Here is a 17,289-nt window from a genome sequence, read left to right as displayed (position 1 = left end):
GGGAAGGGGTTCACTGGGTGCTGTGGAGGTGGAGGCGCCAGGACACGTGACCGCACTTACTGAGGAAGAACGGAAGGTAGGGGAGGGGGGAGGCGGAGGAGGAAGTGGACTAAAGAAATATGGCGTTGCTCTCCCCACGGAAAGAAAGAGAAAAAAAAACCCTCCCCGTAACTTATACTTAGCGTGGGGAAGGAGAGTTAGAATCCATAAAAAAGTCAGGTGCGGCGCCGAAACAGTGGAGTTACTATCACTGGGGAATGAGAAAAGGGGAGGGGAGGGGAAGGAAGAGGGGGGGGAGAGGGAGGGAGGGAGGGAATGGGTGTAGAAGGGGAAAGGAAGAGAGAGGTAGAATAGAAGGAGGGAGATGAAGATGAAGCATAGATGAGTGAGGTAGGAGGAGGGTGGTAAAGTATTAACCGGGAGGTAGACGAAGTGTCGGTATGAGAGACGATAATACTAATACTTTTACGCGAAGGAAACGCCGAGGGACAAACTTGACCGAAATGAAATCTATCCATCCTTTACAAACACTACGAAGATAGGAGCAGCAACACGAGTTGTAGTCAGTAGTACCAACAAGAGCAAAAAAGAAAGCCGAACCTGGAAACTGCAAAGAGAATGCCGCTGCGGGAACAGCAACGAGAATACCACAACAGGGAACAGCAACAAAAAGGCCGCGCAGAGAACATCATAGAGATATGCCGCTGCTGGAACAGCAACATGTAAGACACAAAGGGAACAGCGAATTAAAACAAAGTCGAAGTAAAAGATATGAGGAGGCGGCGGCGACGGCAGCAGCTGCAGCGGCGGCTGAGGCAGCAGCAGTAGAGGTCAAATTACCAACACCATGCAGCACCACTATGAGGAACAGCATTAAGACATCAACAGAAGCAAACGTCAGGTCAAAAAGAACACAAGGGAGGCACAGCACATTGAGGAACTAAGACTAGCAGCAGGATGAGTATAACGATGGAGGCAGCCGGGGGAGAGTGTAATACAGTATATTGTATCATTGACCACGTGTTCAGAGTGAGAGGCGAGGCCCTACAGAGAGAGACAGGCAGACAGAGAGCGAGAGAGAGAGAGAATAAGCAGCACTGGTGGAGATTACAACATCTCATATTAGATGCGGGTCCCCTGAATGTATAATGAATTCGTAGCTCGGCGTCAGCACACTAATAAAGCGACCTATGGACCTTGGCGCAGGTGAGCTCGACTTCTCAACCGCATCACGTCTCCTTCACCTTTAACCCAAACCCAGACCCAGAACCTCCTGACTCAAGTACAACAAAGGCACGCGACCACACACACAACCATTTATACACCCTTACACACACACATATATAAACACACACGGATAAGAATAACACGACCCCACACAAACTTTTAGAACTAAGCACACAGACACGAATATGCGACCATACATGCAATACGCGACTATACACAGGTACGCTACTTATACACACTTCCATACAAGCGATACACGACCACACACACACAAACAAGGAGTATCGACCAGACCTAGGAACTCATACACTTTCATATGTGTAAAATGTTGATATTTAGGCCCAGACGCACACTATGAACATCTCCTTTATACACACATAAGCTCATAGGTTCCCAAAACAACATCGTGTCATCTGAGACCTCTGGTGTGTTACCTCAATGTACTGTTCACATGCACTTCCATTTTCATCTAATCTACGTACAGTTAGATACAATGTTTTGCGTTGTAGTATGACCTTCAATGTGCTTTTCATACTTAGGCCAATTTTGAAACTATCTCTGTGAGGACGAGTTGCACGCGTCCGCACATACACACACATACAGGCACTAGCACGCACATTCGCACAAGCACACGAACACCGTAACATGTCGACAAACGCTTTGGCATGCATGCGCACATAAATAAACGCGAAAAGTCATACACATATAAGCACACTGACATATGACTATTCCACAAACAACACGTAAACACATACATACAAAAACGAAAGGATTCACACATTATGCACACAAACACAATACATAAAAAACAAATAAATACATAATCACGGACACACACTTCTCTCCCTCCCCACCACCACGCTCAACCTAGACAACACAGCTGTACATCACACACACATAAAGGACAACCAGCGTACATAACCAATTATATATTTTTTCCCCGACAGGTTTACAACGAGGATCTTCAGTCAATGCCAGGAGGACCCGAGGCAAGTGTTAATGAACGCCTCGCTATTGTGGGACAACCTGTCACGACCGGATATATACACCATTCACGGCATAAATAACTCAGAGACTAAATGAACACCATTTCAAACTCATCTGGTATTACAATACACACGATATACAGTTCTAGATTCTCTCACACACACACACACACACACACACACACACACACACACACACACACACACACACACACACCTCACGTGTCTATCGGAGCAGGAGGGGTTAAAGAAGCCAATGCCTCTATACTTGTTATGAGAACTAACAATATCTACAAATTAATAAAGAATAAAACACAAGCAGTTAATCCCTTCACACCTTATAGGCTACTTCAGAAAGAAAAAAAATCGAATAGATTTTCAAACATACAGGTTTACTCCCCTCCATCTACCACTGTAAATGTATTCAATGCATATTATATCATTATGTCTAAATCAAATGTAAGTCTGTATATTTTCAGCCACCGGCTGCAACTCTATTAATAAACCGTTTATTATTATTATTATTACTATTATTATTATTATTATTATTATTATTATTATTATTACTATTATTATTATTATTATTATTATTATTATCATTATTATTATTATTATTATTATTATTTTATTATTATTACGAAAACCCATACCAATATTTCTATAAACCAAGTCTCACTTAACCCACCGACAGATACCCCGTGTACGGTTTAAGGTTTACTTAGCACAGAATATATAACAGGTACACGAGTCAATATTCACCTACACCAATGAACATAATCCAAACAAAATAAGACGGTACCAGCATGTAGGGGAGAGGGACATCATTTAAATAACAATGAGGATACGCTTATGACTCCTACCACCACGGTCCACAGCCGGGGCCGAGTGGTTGATCATCTTGGCCTTAAGAGAAATTTATGAAGAGTAAACAGAGAACAGATCCAGTAGGTAAACAAGAGAGTTGGGTGTGTTATTAGGGGGGGGTGAACCAGGTGCTTCATCACCCAGGGTGGCGCTCACCCAGTGTGCCGGAGTCTTCTTCGTCGCCGCCGCCGTCACTCATTTGTTGTTGGAGTGACTTGTCGCCGCCCCTCAAGGCTCTCCCATTCACCAGGCTGCTTCTCTCTCCACATCATCACGATTACGGGTTATCCCTTTAGAGGAGAATGTCGCTCTAAGGTATTTTATTATCGAACGCCAGATGATTATATTCAATTGAGAAAAAACTCCTGCCTACAGGATTATGTAGCCTCTCACTGACCTCTACAGGACTCTCTCCATCGCACCTCCTGTACATTCACTGCTACACAAGGACACCGCGGTATGGTAGGGATTACAAAAGAGTAATACGTACGTGGGATCTTACTGATGCAAGTTGTCGAATGCGGGAAGGGATGTGATGGGAAAGGAGTGGAGAATGGAGGAGGAGAAGGAATAGAATAGGTAAAAGGGGGATAAGGAAGGAGGAGAGAGAGGAGAGGCTGGAGAATGGAAGAGGAGAAATAATATAAAGGGAAAAAGGGAAAGAAAAACGAAGGAGGACAGAGAGAGAGAGGTGGGGGTGGGAGGGGGGGTTACAGAGGAGTATATCCTAAGGGAGTTGCAGAAACAGACCTAGCAGGGGCGGCGCGTGTGAGGGTCCTGGCCACAGTATTACCCCCTACCTCCCGCCCTGCATACACAACTACCTCCTCTGCCTTGCTTGACATTCCCTCTACCTTCACCACCACCACCATGCACCCTCATTAATGCCGGGTCCACACGGAAAATACAAACACTTATATCCCCCACCGTGGCAATGTATACTAAAACAACGTGTCTCATTCACTTAGGGTTAGATTCTACAGGGAGGAAGACCTATTGTACCTGCGTGTGTGTATGGTGGGGGGGGGGGGAGATGCCGCCTATCGTAAACCTACAAAATACTGGGCTAAACACCTGCTGGTTACCATGGACGACACTCAGAACAATCACCCTGTAAATGCAACATTAAGCAACACAGAGCCGATTTAATTAAGTGAGCTTGAATGAATAGTCAAAAGGTTAAACAAAAATTGGGCGTGGAAAAAATATACAGGCTATAACCTTTTGTATCTGTCCATTATACAAATCTAACTTATGACTGTGATATCATACGAGATACGGGCGACTTATGGAAATGACCTTAAATTAATTGTGATGGCAAAGGTCAAAAACCTACTCTAGGAAAATTCCAGCCCTTGAAGTCTCAATGCCATCCACACAATACACGAGATAATTACTGGAACACGAGTGATACACAACACCTTTCTGAATTACAACTGACACATACGCAAACACACACGCAGACACACACACGCAGACGCAAACACACACACAGACGCAAACACACACACAAAATTAACAGAATTTTTACCAGTGCACTCTTAGAAAGTAAATCTCAAGGTAAGATCAGAGTTTTCGTGTTGGGGATCATCTTATTCACCATACTGTAGCTGATGAGGATGAGCGGGAGCTATACAAGCCAGCAATAGGGATAACCACTCCAACATGCAAGGTAAAAATAAACACGACCAGGAAATAGAACAAGCATGGGAGAAAGACTCGTCACAAATAGCTGACACACACACACACACACACACACACACACACACACACACACACACACACACACACGACGTGAAGAATCTGTCATATGAAACAGTCACGTGACACATTTAGGTACGACGGCGGACATGTTGGTCAAGATTTATGACACTGATGAGGAGGAGAAGGTGAAGGCAAGGCACAACCACCGAGGCTGTTGATCACTGAAGGAGTCATTTAGCTCTCCTTACCACCTCCTCCAAAAGTCTCCTCTCTATTTAACTTTTATTTATTTTTTTAAACATCGACATTTGGTACAACACGTTATAGTCTCACTCTCCTGTCGATTAAATTCGTCAACATGAAGAGTTTTCCTCTTTTATCATGGTCATTATTTTTTTTTGCTTTCATACCTAAAATACAATAACTTTACATGTGCCTTCATTAATATAATATAATATAACACACACACACACACACACACACACACACACACACACACACACACAGAGGACATGGCTGGGTGTCTACAAACGATGCACAAAACCATCCCCTCAACAAAGAACAAATTTAGTAAGAGTGGCAGGTCTATTTTCGTGGGTAATCTAAATTTCAAGTGACACTGAGTGGGCATCAGCGGGACTGTATCAGCAGCCACGGCAGTAAAAGTGATAGGGATGTATATATAACATTTATACGTGTGTTGCAATATACATTCTGCCAGACAAGACCAACGTCCCCTGACCACCAGTGTTCATACCCCGAGTGCAATGGGCCATTAGTGTAGCCAAAAGGGTGCGTCCGCCGCCACCAGGGAGATCTTGTCACAAACAAATATTTTCGTAGCGAAATATATAAATAAAACTTCAAGAGCAGACGTGCGTGTAAAGTATGAGTGATAAGACTGTCTGCTGAGGCAAATTATTAAAATAAGTCAGGAGAGCTGCAGGAGGGTTAATATTATACTTTGAAGGTTATTATTATAACAATATTCCTTATTAATGATATAGAGGTGGTTGATATCATCCCACCACAACAATAACAACTTATGTTCCTACTACCGTGTCCACCGTATACACACTACTGCAGAGAAACACTCTCCACCAGCACCCGTGACCGTCACCCCACACTAGGAAAATCTTTCAACAGCAAAAACACAAATAAAAACAATTATCCCTAAAGTGGAATGACAATCTGGGTAAATTACCAAGAATATATTTTTATTTCAAAGAATGCCTCAACATTTATGTGATGTAATTATTGGATAAAAGTCGTATCTAACCGCGTAACTGTTGTATGTATGTATGTATGTATGTATGTATATATGTATGTATGTATGTGTGTGTGTGTGTGTGTGTGTGTGTGTGTGTGTCCTAAGATGGTGTTTATAGTACATCTACGAAACGAAAATTCAATATCATCTCATCTTTGAACCCTTGAACTGAAAAAACATAAGAATTCAGGAATGTTGGTGAGATATGTATCTGACCAACACATCTGAATATATGTACCACACACACACACTACAAATGTCCTTTTACACACACACACACACACACACACACACACCTAGAGGCCCTAACTTAGACAGTGGGGAGATGTGAAGAGGAAGAACACTGCCACACTCATCCCGAAGAAAAGGCGAAATAAAAGAAAGAAGAAGTAGAGAAATGGAGAGGAAGAAGAAAAAAAAATTTAAACAAAGAAGAAAAAAAAACTAGAAGAGAAAAAAGAAAGAAAATAAAGAAATGGAGAAGGGAAGAAGAAAAAAAATAGAAATAAGAAGAAAGAAAGAAAGAAAAGAGGCGCTGTGGTAGGCAGTAAATACCGGGGATGTGGCACAATAATAGAGTTGACAATAAAGAGATTACGAGGAAGCAACAATAAGGCGAGCGACATTAGCCCAGAACAAACACGGCGCTGTAACACGAGACCTGGAGGAGGAGGAGGAGGAGGAGGGGAGGAGGAGGAGAGGGGAGGAGAGGAGGAGGAGGGAGGAGGAGGAGAGGGAGAAGGAGAGAGGAGATAGGGATGGGAAGAGCAAGAAGAGGAAGGGTAAATGTGGGAGGAGGAGGAAAGGTAAGTGGAGGAGGAGGAGGGAGGAGGAGGAGGAGAGGAGGAGGAGGAGGATGATGGGTGTTGGATGAGATAGATTAAAGGGGAGGAAGAACAGGAGGAGGAAGAGGAGGGAGAGCAAGAAGAGGGAAGAAGAGAGGAGGAAGAATAGAAGAAGGAGGAGGAGGAGGAGGAGGAGCAATAAGAGCAGGAGGAGGAGGAAGAGGAGGAGTGGCAGGCGGAGACAAACGCCACGCTTGATGGAGGAGACAGATGGTGTGGCGCCCGAGCCTCGCCCACCATGCTATAACACACTCACGCTAACACACTCGACCTAACACACTCACGTTAACACACTCACGTTAACACACTATACCTAACACTCACGCTAACACACTCGACCTAACACACTCACATGAACACACTCTGACCTAACACACCCCTGAGCTAACACACTCACGCTAACACATTCTACCTAACACTCACGCTAACACACTCGATCTAACACACACACTCGAGCTAACACTCACGCTAACACACTCGAGCTAACACACTCACGTTAACACACTCACGTTAACACACTATACCAAACACTCACGCTAACACACTCGACCTAACACACTCACACACTCGAGCTAACACTCACGCTAACACACTCGAGCTAACACACTCACGCTAACACACTCGACTTAGCATACTCACGCTAACACGATAACACACTCGTCCTAACACACACATGCTAAGTCTCTAGAGCTAAAACACTTGAGGTATCGCATTTGACCTAACACACAAGTTAACACTGAAACTAACCGACTTGAGCTAACACACACACACACACACACACGAACTCTCAAACTAAACAAAAACAATACGAACCAAAAACAAAACACACACACACACACACACACACACACACACACACACACACACACACACACACACACACACACACACACACACAGCTGTCTCCATCTACACGAACACAAAAACACAAGCACTAGAGCAAGACAATAATAATAATAATTAGATTCTTGGTTTGCAGAGGCGAACAGACAAACAGGAGACAATGCAAAAACAACTGACACCACAGAGGCAGGGCAGACATATTAGGACACGAGAGAGAGTCTAACAATGATGGGAGGATCTCTCTCTCTCTCTCTTCTCTCTCTCTTTGATAGCCGGACGACAGCTGGAACCAGGAAGGGAGCAACGCCCTACTGTTATGGGACATCCATGTGCAGGCCAACACACCACATGCTTTGGGGGGGAGGGGGAGTAGAAAGGGGAAGGGGTGAGATTCCTGGAGGAGGTGAGGAGTTACAGGAGGGGGCTAGCTGGTTCCAGGAGTGGATGAGGGTTCAGGAGGGTGACGTTCAACAGGAGTAGAGAATTCAGGAAGAGGATAGGTTTCAAGAGATGAGGGAGGTTCAGAAATAGATGAGGCTCAGAAAGGAATGAGTTCGGAGGTGGTGGGGATTCCAGGAGGGTGAGTTCAGGAAAAGGAAGGTGATGTTCCAGAAGAAGATAAGATTTAGAGGTGAAGGTTCGAGGGTGATAAGGTTTCGGGGAGGGGATGGAAAGAGACATTACAAGAGGGTGGGGAGGAAGGAGAGGAGGAGGAAGGATGGAGAGGAAGGAAGGAGTGGAAGGAGAAGGAGGAAGGATGGAGAGAGGAAGGAAGGGGCAGGAGAGGAGAGGAGGAAGAGTGGAGGGGGAAGGGAGAATTTGGAGAAGGAGAGAAGGAGGAAGGATGGAGAGGAAGGAAGGATGGAGAAAGTGAAGGAGAGAGGGAGGAAAAGAAGTTGAGGGAGGGAGAAAAAGGGGATTAGGGAGGGGAAGGAGGGAGGGGTTTTGAAGGCTGAAGAAGGCAAGCAGGGTCGAAGGTCACACTACAGGGGGTGTGGAGTGGGAAGGAGGGGAGGGGGGGATGATGTAAGGAAAAGGTGTGTAATACAAGGTGGGAGAGCAAAGCCAAGGAAGGTGGAGGAAGGAGGAAGACTGTGAGGGTGGAGGAGGAAGACTGTGAGGGTGGAGGAGGCAGACTGTGAGGGTGGAGGAGGAGGACTGTGAGGGTGGAGGAGGAGGACTGTGAGGGTGGAGGAGGAGGACTGTGAGTGTGTAGGGGAAGACAGGGAGGGTGGTGGAAGACGAGAGGGAAGGTGGTGTAGGATAAGATGGAGGGGGAAGACTATAAGGGTGCAGGGGTAGACAGGGGTGGGGGAGGTGGTGGAGAAAGACAGATCTCAAGTAAATGTACGGGGACCCACCTGTCTTCACTCAACCCTTCACTCGGCCTGCTTGGGTTAGGTGCTTCATAAATCAAACCACAACTGCCGGGACATCGGATCGCATTAAGTGCATAATAAAAAGAATCAGATCCTCCAGGTAGCCGAGAGGAATTTGTTTAATTAAAGGGATCGATCTCAATAAGATACCGATATAAAACTCCATTTCAATCAATATGACGGGTTTGGTTGGGTTGATGGAAGAGTTGGGGGCTAGGAAAGCAAAGCCAAACAGGATATGCAAATGAGGAGGGTTTTTTTTCGAACCCTGTGGCCAAGCCCAAGGGCATCACTCAGGGTCAAGTGATATAAGAGAAAGGCTCACGGGTAATAGTGCTCGGCTTCTAATGTCAAGACAAAATCACATAAAACAAAATAAAAACTTAAAACACCAAAGTTTAACGATGATGTTGACATTTAACCCGAGCACGAACTGAGGATCAAGATAATTACTGTGAGTGTATTGGTGTTGTCGTCTTAACTATATGTAAACCAAATAAATAATTTCTTAAACATATTCGTCACATTAAGACGCGAATAAAGACATAACGGGAGATAGAATAATTTACTCAATGTACAGACACGAAGGAAATATGTCGTTAATACTATTGTTAGGAAGCAAACTACAGCATTTATGGACAAACAAGTAAGTCCACCACTTTTAATCACACACACATGTAACTAAATTGTTCGTGGCAGTTATCGTCACTGTCTAAATTTCAATCTCATACCCACACTCTCAGCACTTGCATACGAAGCCTTTGATACTCAAGGAAGCAACGTATAGCCGGCACAGCAACTCGCTCAGTTTCACTTCCTTAACTTTAAGGTTAGGTAGCTACCCATTTACAGCTGGGTGGACTGGAAGTGCTGCGGGATCGAACCAGCGACCCTTAGGCCAGGAGGTGAGCGCTGTATCGAACACGGCCGCGGCACCCATCTTCATTCTTAAGCACCACATAAAAAAGAAAGAATCAGGTTGGTGAAAATAACATGATGGCATCTTTTCAAGTACCAACATGGACACACACACACACACTGCAAAACTACGGGTATACGTAAAAACAAGTTAAGGAAAGGTGGCGGCGTTACGCACTGTATACCATTGACAGAGCTAAGAGCATAAGGTCATAAAACACGCTCCACTAACTTAACCTATTACCGCTACCCCGTTAATTTTACGGGTCAGTAAGGTGGGTGGCCCCGGTTTAGGAGATGACCAACGGTGAGAAATAAAACAAAAACAACGACAAACTAGTAAAACATTATCCATGGCCAAAGCACCGCATTATCCCACAACAACTATCACATGCTGACGAGTAAATCCACAGCCCATAGTACCGAATTAACATAAGCACCGCTGAAAACACTACCTGTCCACATAAACATATCACTTACCAATAGACGGGGTAGAGGCGACGATGTAGCCACGAGAGATGGTGAGATAAAGGAGTCTGGATAATATGTTCTAAATACCTCTCGCTCTTCATCCATCGACACGGGGAATGTTGTTGTTTATCTATGGGTGGGGAGAGGAGGAGGTGGGGAGAGGAGGAGGTGGGGGAGGAGAGAGGAGGTGGGGAGGAGGAGGGGGAGGAGGAAGGAGGAGGAGGAGGGGGGCAGGAGGAGAGGGGAAGGAAGGAGTGTAGGAGAGGATGAGGGGAAGAGGGGGTGGGTGGGTGGGTGTTGAAGCATACTCAGTGACCTGGTTAACACACGTCGGCTCCCCTCTGCCATGTACAGTACAGTATTTGTCTCGACTTGAAACCGGAAGCCTTGTGTTATTTTCTCAATTCTTTAGCGGTTGCATTGCCTCCCATCTGTCACACAGCCTAACAGCAGCCAGTAAGCGTCGGGGGTGAATGACAAAAATAGCCATGATGATGATATATGCACCGTTATTTATTTATTTATATAGTTATTTAATTTTTTCGGGTGCTATTATAGTATGCGGTCTACTGAGCTGGAGTTGGTCTACCGGGATATTTAAACTGTAGCGTCTATTAACCTAACCTAACCTGGGTGAGGTTAATAGACGCTACAGTGTAAATATCCCGGTACTTCTAGCTCGGTAGACCACATACTATAGTAGCACCGCTTTTCGTTTATAAACCAGAGGAGGGAAGATAAACAGCACCATGCCTGTATAGTAGTATGGTGTTCCCACCTCACCCCAGAGAGCAACAAACTCACCTGTTGACGACTTTCAGGAGAGACTATTCAGTTTAGCAAACCAAAAAGAATCAATGAACTATAAATGGGATTGTAATGCCCTACTGTTTACACACACGACGTCATGGCGTTTGCGACGAGAGTGAACGAAAGATGACCCAGTACAACAGCCCCACGCCCCACGCCCGTAGCAAATCTTTCCTACATATCAAACGAGTTACCCAGCGCAATGAATAAATAAATAAATAAATAAACAGGAATGAAATTGATGTATTGAAAGTGTTACTCTACCTATGACGACTCTGGGTTGGAAGGTGGGTCATTAAGGGCGGTCAGAATGAATCATCAACATTAAGGTTCACGGACCCACCCAACCAAGTACTTCACCAGACCACACCACACCATCAGCTCACACACTCCACCTTGTTCCTCCTCCTTACCTGTGTGCCTCCCGTCCAAAGACCCAATTGTGTACATCTGACCCCCGAAAAATAAGACCCAAGGACCAATTTTACACCTGACCCCCCGAAAAAGAGTACCCAAGACCCATCTCTATACCTGACCCCCGAAAAATATCACCCAAGACCTATTTCTACATCTAACCTCAAACACAAAGACCCAAGACCCATTTTTACACCTGACCCCCGAAAAACAACACACTCAAGACCCATTTCCACACCTGACCTCAAAAACAAACACCCAAGTCAAGACCCATTTCTACAACACGCACACAGTCATCGCTCGTGTTGCACAGGAGATTAAAAGCTACTTCAAACATTAATATTAGCTGATACTCGCACTTAATATTCCGTTCATTAAAATCAGCAATCCATTAACATCACATGTATACGTCAACCGGCTTAATTTATAATTTTCATGAGAATACTGATGCTTATTTATCACCCTGATTTGAATAATCTTTTCATATCAATTCACCTTTTTTTTTATATTAGCGTTCGTTTAATTTAATGCCGATGGGTGCATATTTGTACATACAGAGGGCGATAATCTCTCGGTATCCTGCGTGTGTGTGTGTGTGCGTGTGTGTGCGTGTGCGTGTGTGTGTGTGCGTGTGTGAGTGTGTGTGTGCGAGTGTGAATGTGTGAGTGAGAGCATGACTGTAGGAGTGTGTCTGCGTTAAAGTGTGTACAAGAGTGTCTGCCCGTAAAAGCTACCCATATAGTTTGTGTGTGTGTGTGTGTGTAAAAGTGTGGAGGTTTCGGAGCGACCCACCAATGAGAGAGAGAGAGAGAGAGAGAGAGAGAAAGAGAGAGAGAGAGAGAGAGAGAGAGAGAGAGAGAGAGAGAGACCTCAGAGCTCCACTACAGATAACCTCAAGAGAACGCAGTACATCATGGCGTAATTACAGGCCCCACCACCCAGACAACGATCATGATATACTGTAAGCCGCCTCATACTCCTCACCCTCCGGTACACCCCTCCTCCCTCATCTCTTTACCACTTAATATATCCATAGCAGGAAAATATTACTCCTGCCGCTATCTCTCTCACGCGATCAATTAGTCGAACAATAGCACTTTAGAGAGGTCTTCTATCCTCCTACGTCAGGGTATGTACGTGTGTGTGTGTGTGTGTGTGTGTGTGTGTGTGTGTGTGTGTGTGTGTGTGTGTGTGTGTGTACTAGACAGAGCATGTATTTGTCATGGTATGTCTACATATGGAAAAGCCAAGGTACACAAACAGGTGCATGAATCCCCTTGTGTGTGTGTGTGTGTGTGTGTGTGTGTGTGTGTGTGTGTGTGTGTGTGTGTGTGTGTGTGTGTGTGTGTGTCTGGGCCCAGCAATGAGTAGAGTGGAAGAGGAGAGAGTTCACGAAACAAACCAAGACAAACAGTGACAAGAGATGACCTTGTATCATCATTCACAAAAGCGGATCTTCCTTGTAAAAAAAAATAAAATAAAGGCAAAAAATAAACCCACCACTCATTTAAGACGGTACAGGATGTGAAGATAATACATAATAATAATAAGAGAGGGAGGAGAGTCACAGGCAAATCAATAATAATCTCACCCTTACTAGTTCCGTGTTTTCGATCAGTCAACGATTAGCGGGGAGGGGGGAGCAGAGAGGCAGCGATCACTGCGTCTGGGTTTACGATAATGGGTGAAAATATTTACGACCCCCCCCACTGGCCGACAGGATGAAGACGATACTGAACCACGACCTAGAGAATGGGAAGAAGAGTGGTGCAGGTGGTGGAGTGGGGAACAGAAATGGGGGAAGGGGGAGGGGGGAGCAGGGGAGGAGAAAGAGGTAGGTGGAAGACAGGGGTGGTTGGGAGGGTGGAGGGGTGGGACGGAGTGGAGGAAGGAGTGGGGGGTAGAAGGGAGGAAGAAGGGGTGAGGAGGGGGGAGTGAGAAGGGGGGTAGAAGGGAGGAAGACAGGGGATGGGAGGGGGGGTAGGAGGGAGGAAGAAGGGGATAGAAGGGAGGTAGGAGGGAGGAAAATGGGGGTAGGAGGGAGGTAGATGCAAGAGGAATAAAGAAGGGAGAGGAAGGTGAGGAAGAATTAGACTATCTGATTAGGTTTCCGATTGGATTTTGTAAAAGTGGGACAGAGAGAAGAGAAAAGCCTGCTCGTCTCCACACATAAGGCAGTAGTAGTATTTTATGGCAGTAATACGATTTTTATGACGAGAGAGAACTAGTGATTTATTCTTAATAATAAAAGACAACCTAACATATTTGGGGGTTGTGGTCACCTCGGGAGAAAATAAAGTTTATGACCAACAGAAGAATAATGAAGGAGGAAGGTGATGAAAGGAGTGATGCTGAAGAGGAATGACGGTAGCAAACTGAAATATTGGTAAATGTCAACAAATAAAAAATATTAAGTAACGGTAACAAGTTGGGCGACCACAAGATTTAATTGAGATTATTATTATTCACGTCCACTGTGAAAAATAAATATAAATAAAGTGTAAATTCAGGTTCTAAAACTCGTGTAAAAAATATAGCTATGGGAGGAAACACAATTTATCCCCCCAGTAATATAAGGAAACATTTCTTCTTATCATTTTTTAAACTGTTAAATTTTAGATTCTAAATTTTGTACTTTCAGGCAATACCAAAAAGTTCGATAAGTTCAGATACGAAAACGCCTACAAACACACACACACACAGATGAGAGCCACCTGAAGCAAGAATGACGAGAAAAGCCTGGTGCTACACATCAATAAACAATCCTCATCAACAATAATCAAAACTAGTTAGTGAAAAGGCCTTTAATTCTTACTGAGAGAGAGAGAGAGAGAGAATTGACATTTATTTAGTGTCGTGGTAAAAAAAAATAATCCTCATATTAATACGACGTTTGTTCTGGGTTTCTGAGGAGTGTTTGTGTATGATGGGGGTGAGAGGAAGGGGTGATGCTAGAGGCAGGATTACAGTTGGTGACGGGAGGCAGTGGTCGGCGTGGCGGTGGCGGCCTGGTTCCACACCAAGTGATCAGATAGTCATCATGATTTAATGCGGCGGCGAGAGGGAAGAGGCGCCTCTCTGGTTAAAAGGAGGGTGAGGGGAGGACGTAATCAATCTTGCCCGTGGACTTGACCCTCATACATCAACACAGCTCCTGCCTTCCTCGTGTTACAAACATTCAAGCTCAGTTCCTCCTCCTGTAGTTACAAACGTTTAAGCATAGTTCCATTGTTCCTCGTGTTACAAACGTTTAAGCATAGTTCCATCCTTCCTCGTGTTACAAACGTTTAAGCATAGTTCCATTGTTCCTCGTGTTACAAACGTTTAAGCATAGTTCCATCCTTCCTCGTGTTACAAACGTTTAAAGCTAGTTCCATTGTTCCTCGTGTTACAAACGTTTAAGCATAGTTCCATCCTTCCTCGTGTTACAAACGTTTAAGCATAGTTCCATCCTTCCTCATGTTACAAACGTTTAAGCATAGTTCCATTGTTCCTCGTGTTACGAACGTTTAGACAGCTCCATCCTCCTCGTATTACAAACGTTTAAACATAGCTTCTGCCTCCTCGTGTTACAAATGTTTAAACATAACCTCCCTCGTGTTACAAACGTTTAAACATAGCTTCTGCCTCCCTCGTATTACAAACGTTTAAACATAGCTTCTGCCTCCCTCGTGTTACAAATGTTTAAACATAGCTTCTGCCTCCCTCGTATTACAAACGTTTAAACATAGCTTCTGCCTCCCTCGTGTTACAAACGTTTAAACATAGCTTCTGCCTCCCTCGTGTTACAAACGTTTAAACAAAGCTTCTGCCTCCCTCGTGTTACAAACGTTTACAAACTACACCTGACTACGCCACCGCTTTGTTATTCACCTACAAATGCCACATAAGAATAACGCACCTCATGCTATCAACAATTAAACATAAAAATACAAACAAACATCCCGCCGTATAATGAAAACTGGTAATACAATGACGTTAAATACGAGAGGTCATACTTCACACGAATACATTGCAGCATGCAGTATATTTAGTGTGACGTTCATTATTTTTTATTTACAATACTGCACATACCTGCATTTAATCACCATCATCAATCACACTAACTTAATCAACCAACAATTAAAAAACATATTAACAAATCAGAAACCGTCTTCACCCCGAGACATTATTTTTCATTGGTAAAACTGTAGCCCCTCCCCGCGCCCTTGGAGTACCGGAGCGCAATGATCTATTCTAAGGGCGCCGTGAACAACCCATGTGTGTGTGAGTGTGTGAAGACCATCCCATCATAGCCTCACAAGGTCCTACTGTCTACGGCCTCATCCTACCACGATTCATCTAACAGACTCCTGTGTCCAGTTCATTAGGTTCCTGCTGCTGCTCCTATACTGGCCACGATGTTACGTCTGCGTCTGTTATCGTTTTACTTCTTGAGACAACTGTATGTGTGTGTGTGTGTGTGTGTGTGTGTGTGTGTGTGTGTGATAGACGTGTGTCTGCTTGGCGACCTTTGTGTCTGGTTAAAGCAGTTTTTACCTCACACCACTTGTTTGCATGATGCCTGTTCAAAATAGAACACTGTTCTTGTTTGATAGCCGTGTATTCACCTGACAGCCGTGTTCACACCTGACAGTTATATTCTAGTATGTTGTTGCCTGTCAAGTAATCATCCTATGTGTTCTCGCTTCGTTACTCTTGTTCACTGTCCCTCAGAGGAGCACTGCCTGACAGCTGTGTTCCTGAGCACCATGGCCCGCCTCTCAGCTATGTTGCTGCCAGTCTGCTGTCACGGCGTGTAACCTACAACAGGAGGAACCGCGTCTCTGTTGCCTTGTACCCCTCCCCCCCAGCTTATAGCGTGGGTAATGTGGCTCCCCGTGGCCCACCTGCCTTGTCTTGTGATGATTGTCAGCTTGAAGCCTGCATCAAGGTTGCTACTAGGAGCAACACCCCAACAGCTCAACCCACAATCTGGTGTTACAGTGTTTTCAATCTTGGATGAACTGGTGGGGGTAGTTGAGCTGCCTCTTTAAATATGCAAATTTACTTGTGACCCATGCAGGAAGACACGCACACACAACACACACACAGAGGTCAGTGATACATTATTGGTGCTTGGCGATTGCTCACCCAATGTCCACTTAAGTGCCAACAATATATCCTACCTAATGCTTGAGGTGATTCAAGACCTCTAACGAGACAGTATGTCATATTGCTTAGTTCACCTACCCGGTGGACCTTCAGTGCAAGGCTATTGTTAAACATTAAATCCCTTGTAAAATATATATACTGTATATACATAAAAAAAAATATATATATATATATATATATATATATATATATATATATATATATATATATATATATATATATATATATATATATATATATATATATATATATTTCTATCACAACAAATAAGTGGACACATGAATGGCTTATGTATTAATTTAATGATTTCAAGAAACTAAAATCATAATAAACTGGAAGGCTTCCATTCATGAGAGCAACACAAGTCTGCGAAGTGATGCTTCAGAGAGCCATTTGAGGCAACA

At 44.3% G+C, this 17,289-nt stretch overlaps 1 protein-coding gene across 1 annotated transcript in view; it reads left to right on the top strand.

Moving 5' to 3' along the window:
* The first annotated feature begins 618 nt into the window (after positions 1-618).
* Positions 619-17,289, top strand: part of LOC121861344 — a 23,587-nt gene continuing 6,916 nt past the window's right edge. Inside the window, exons 1-2 of the mRNA XM_042358993.1 lie at positions 619-722; positions 16,448-16,596. Of these exons, the coding sequence (XP_042214927.1) occupies positions 619-722; positions 16,448-16,596 (253 nt within the window). The remainder of the gene's footprint in view (positions 723-16,447; positions 16,597-17,289) is intronic.

Source organism: Homarus americanus, unplaced genomic scaffold (assembly GCF_018991925.1).
Source record: "Homarus americanus isolate GMGI-L3 unplaced genomic scaffold, GMGI_Hamer_2.0 scaffold24260, whole genome shotgun sequence".
Classification (NCBI taxonomy): domain Eukaryota; kingdom Metazoa; phylum Arthropoda; class Malacostraca; order Decapoda; family Nephropidae; genus Homarus; species Homarus americanus.
This window is presented reverse-complemented; position numbering and strand designations above follow the sequence as displayed.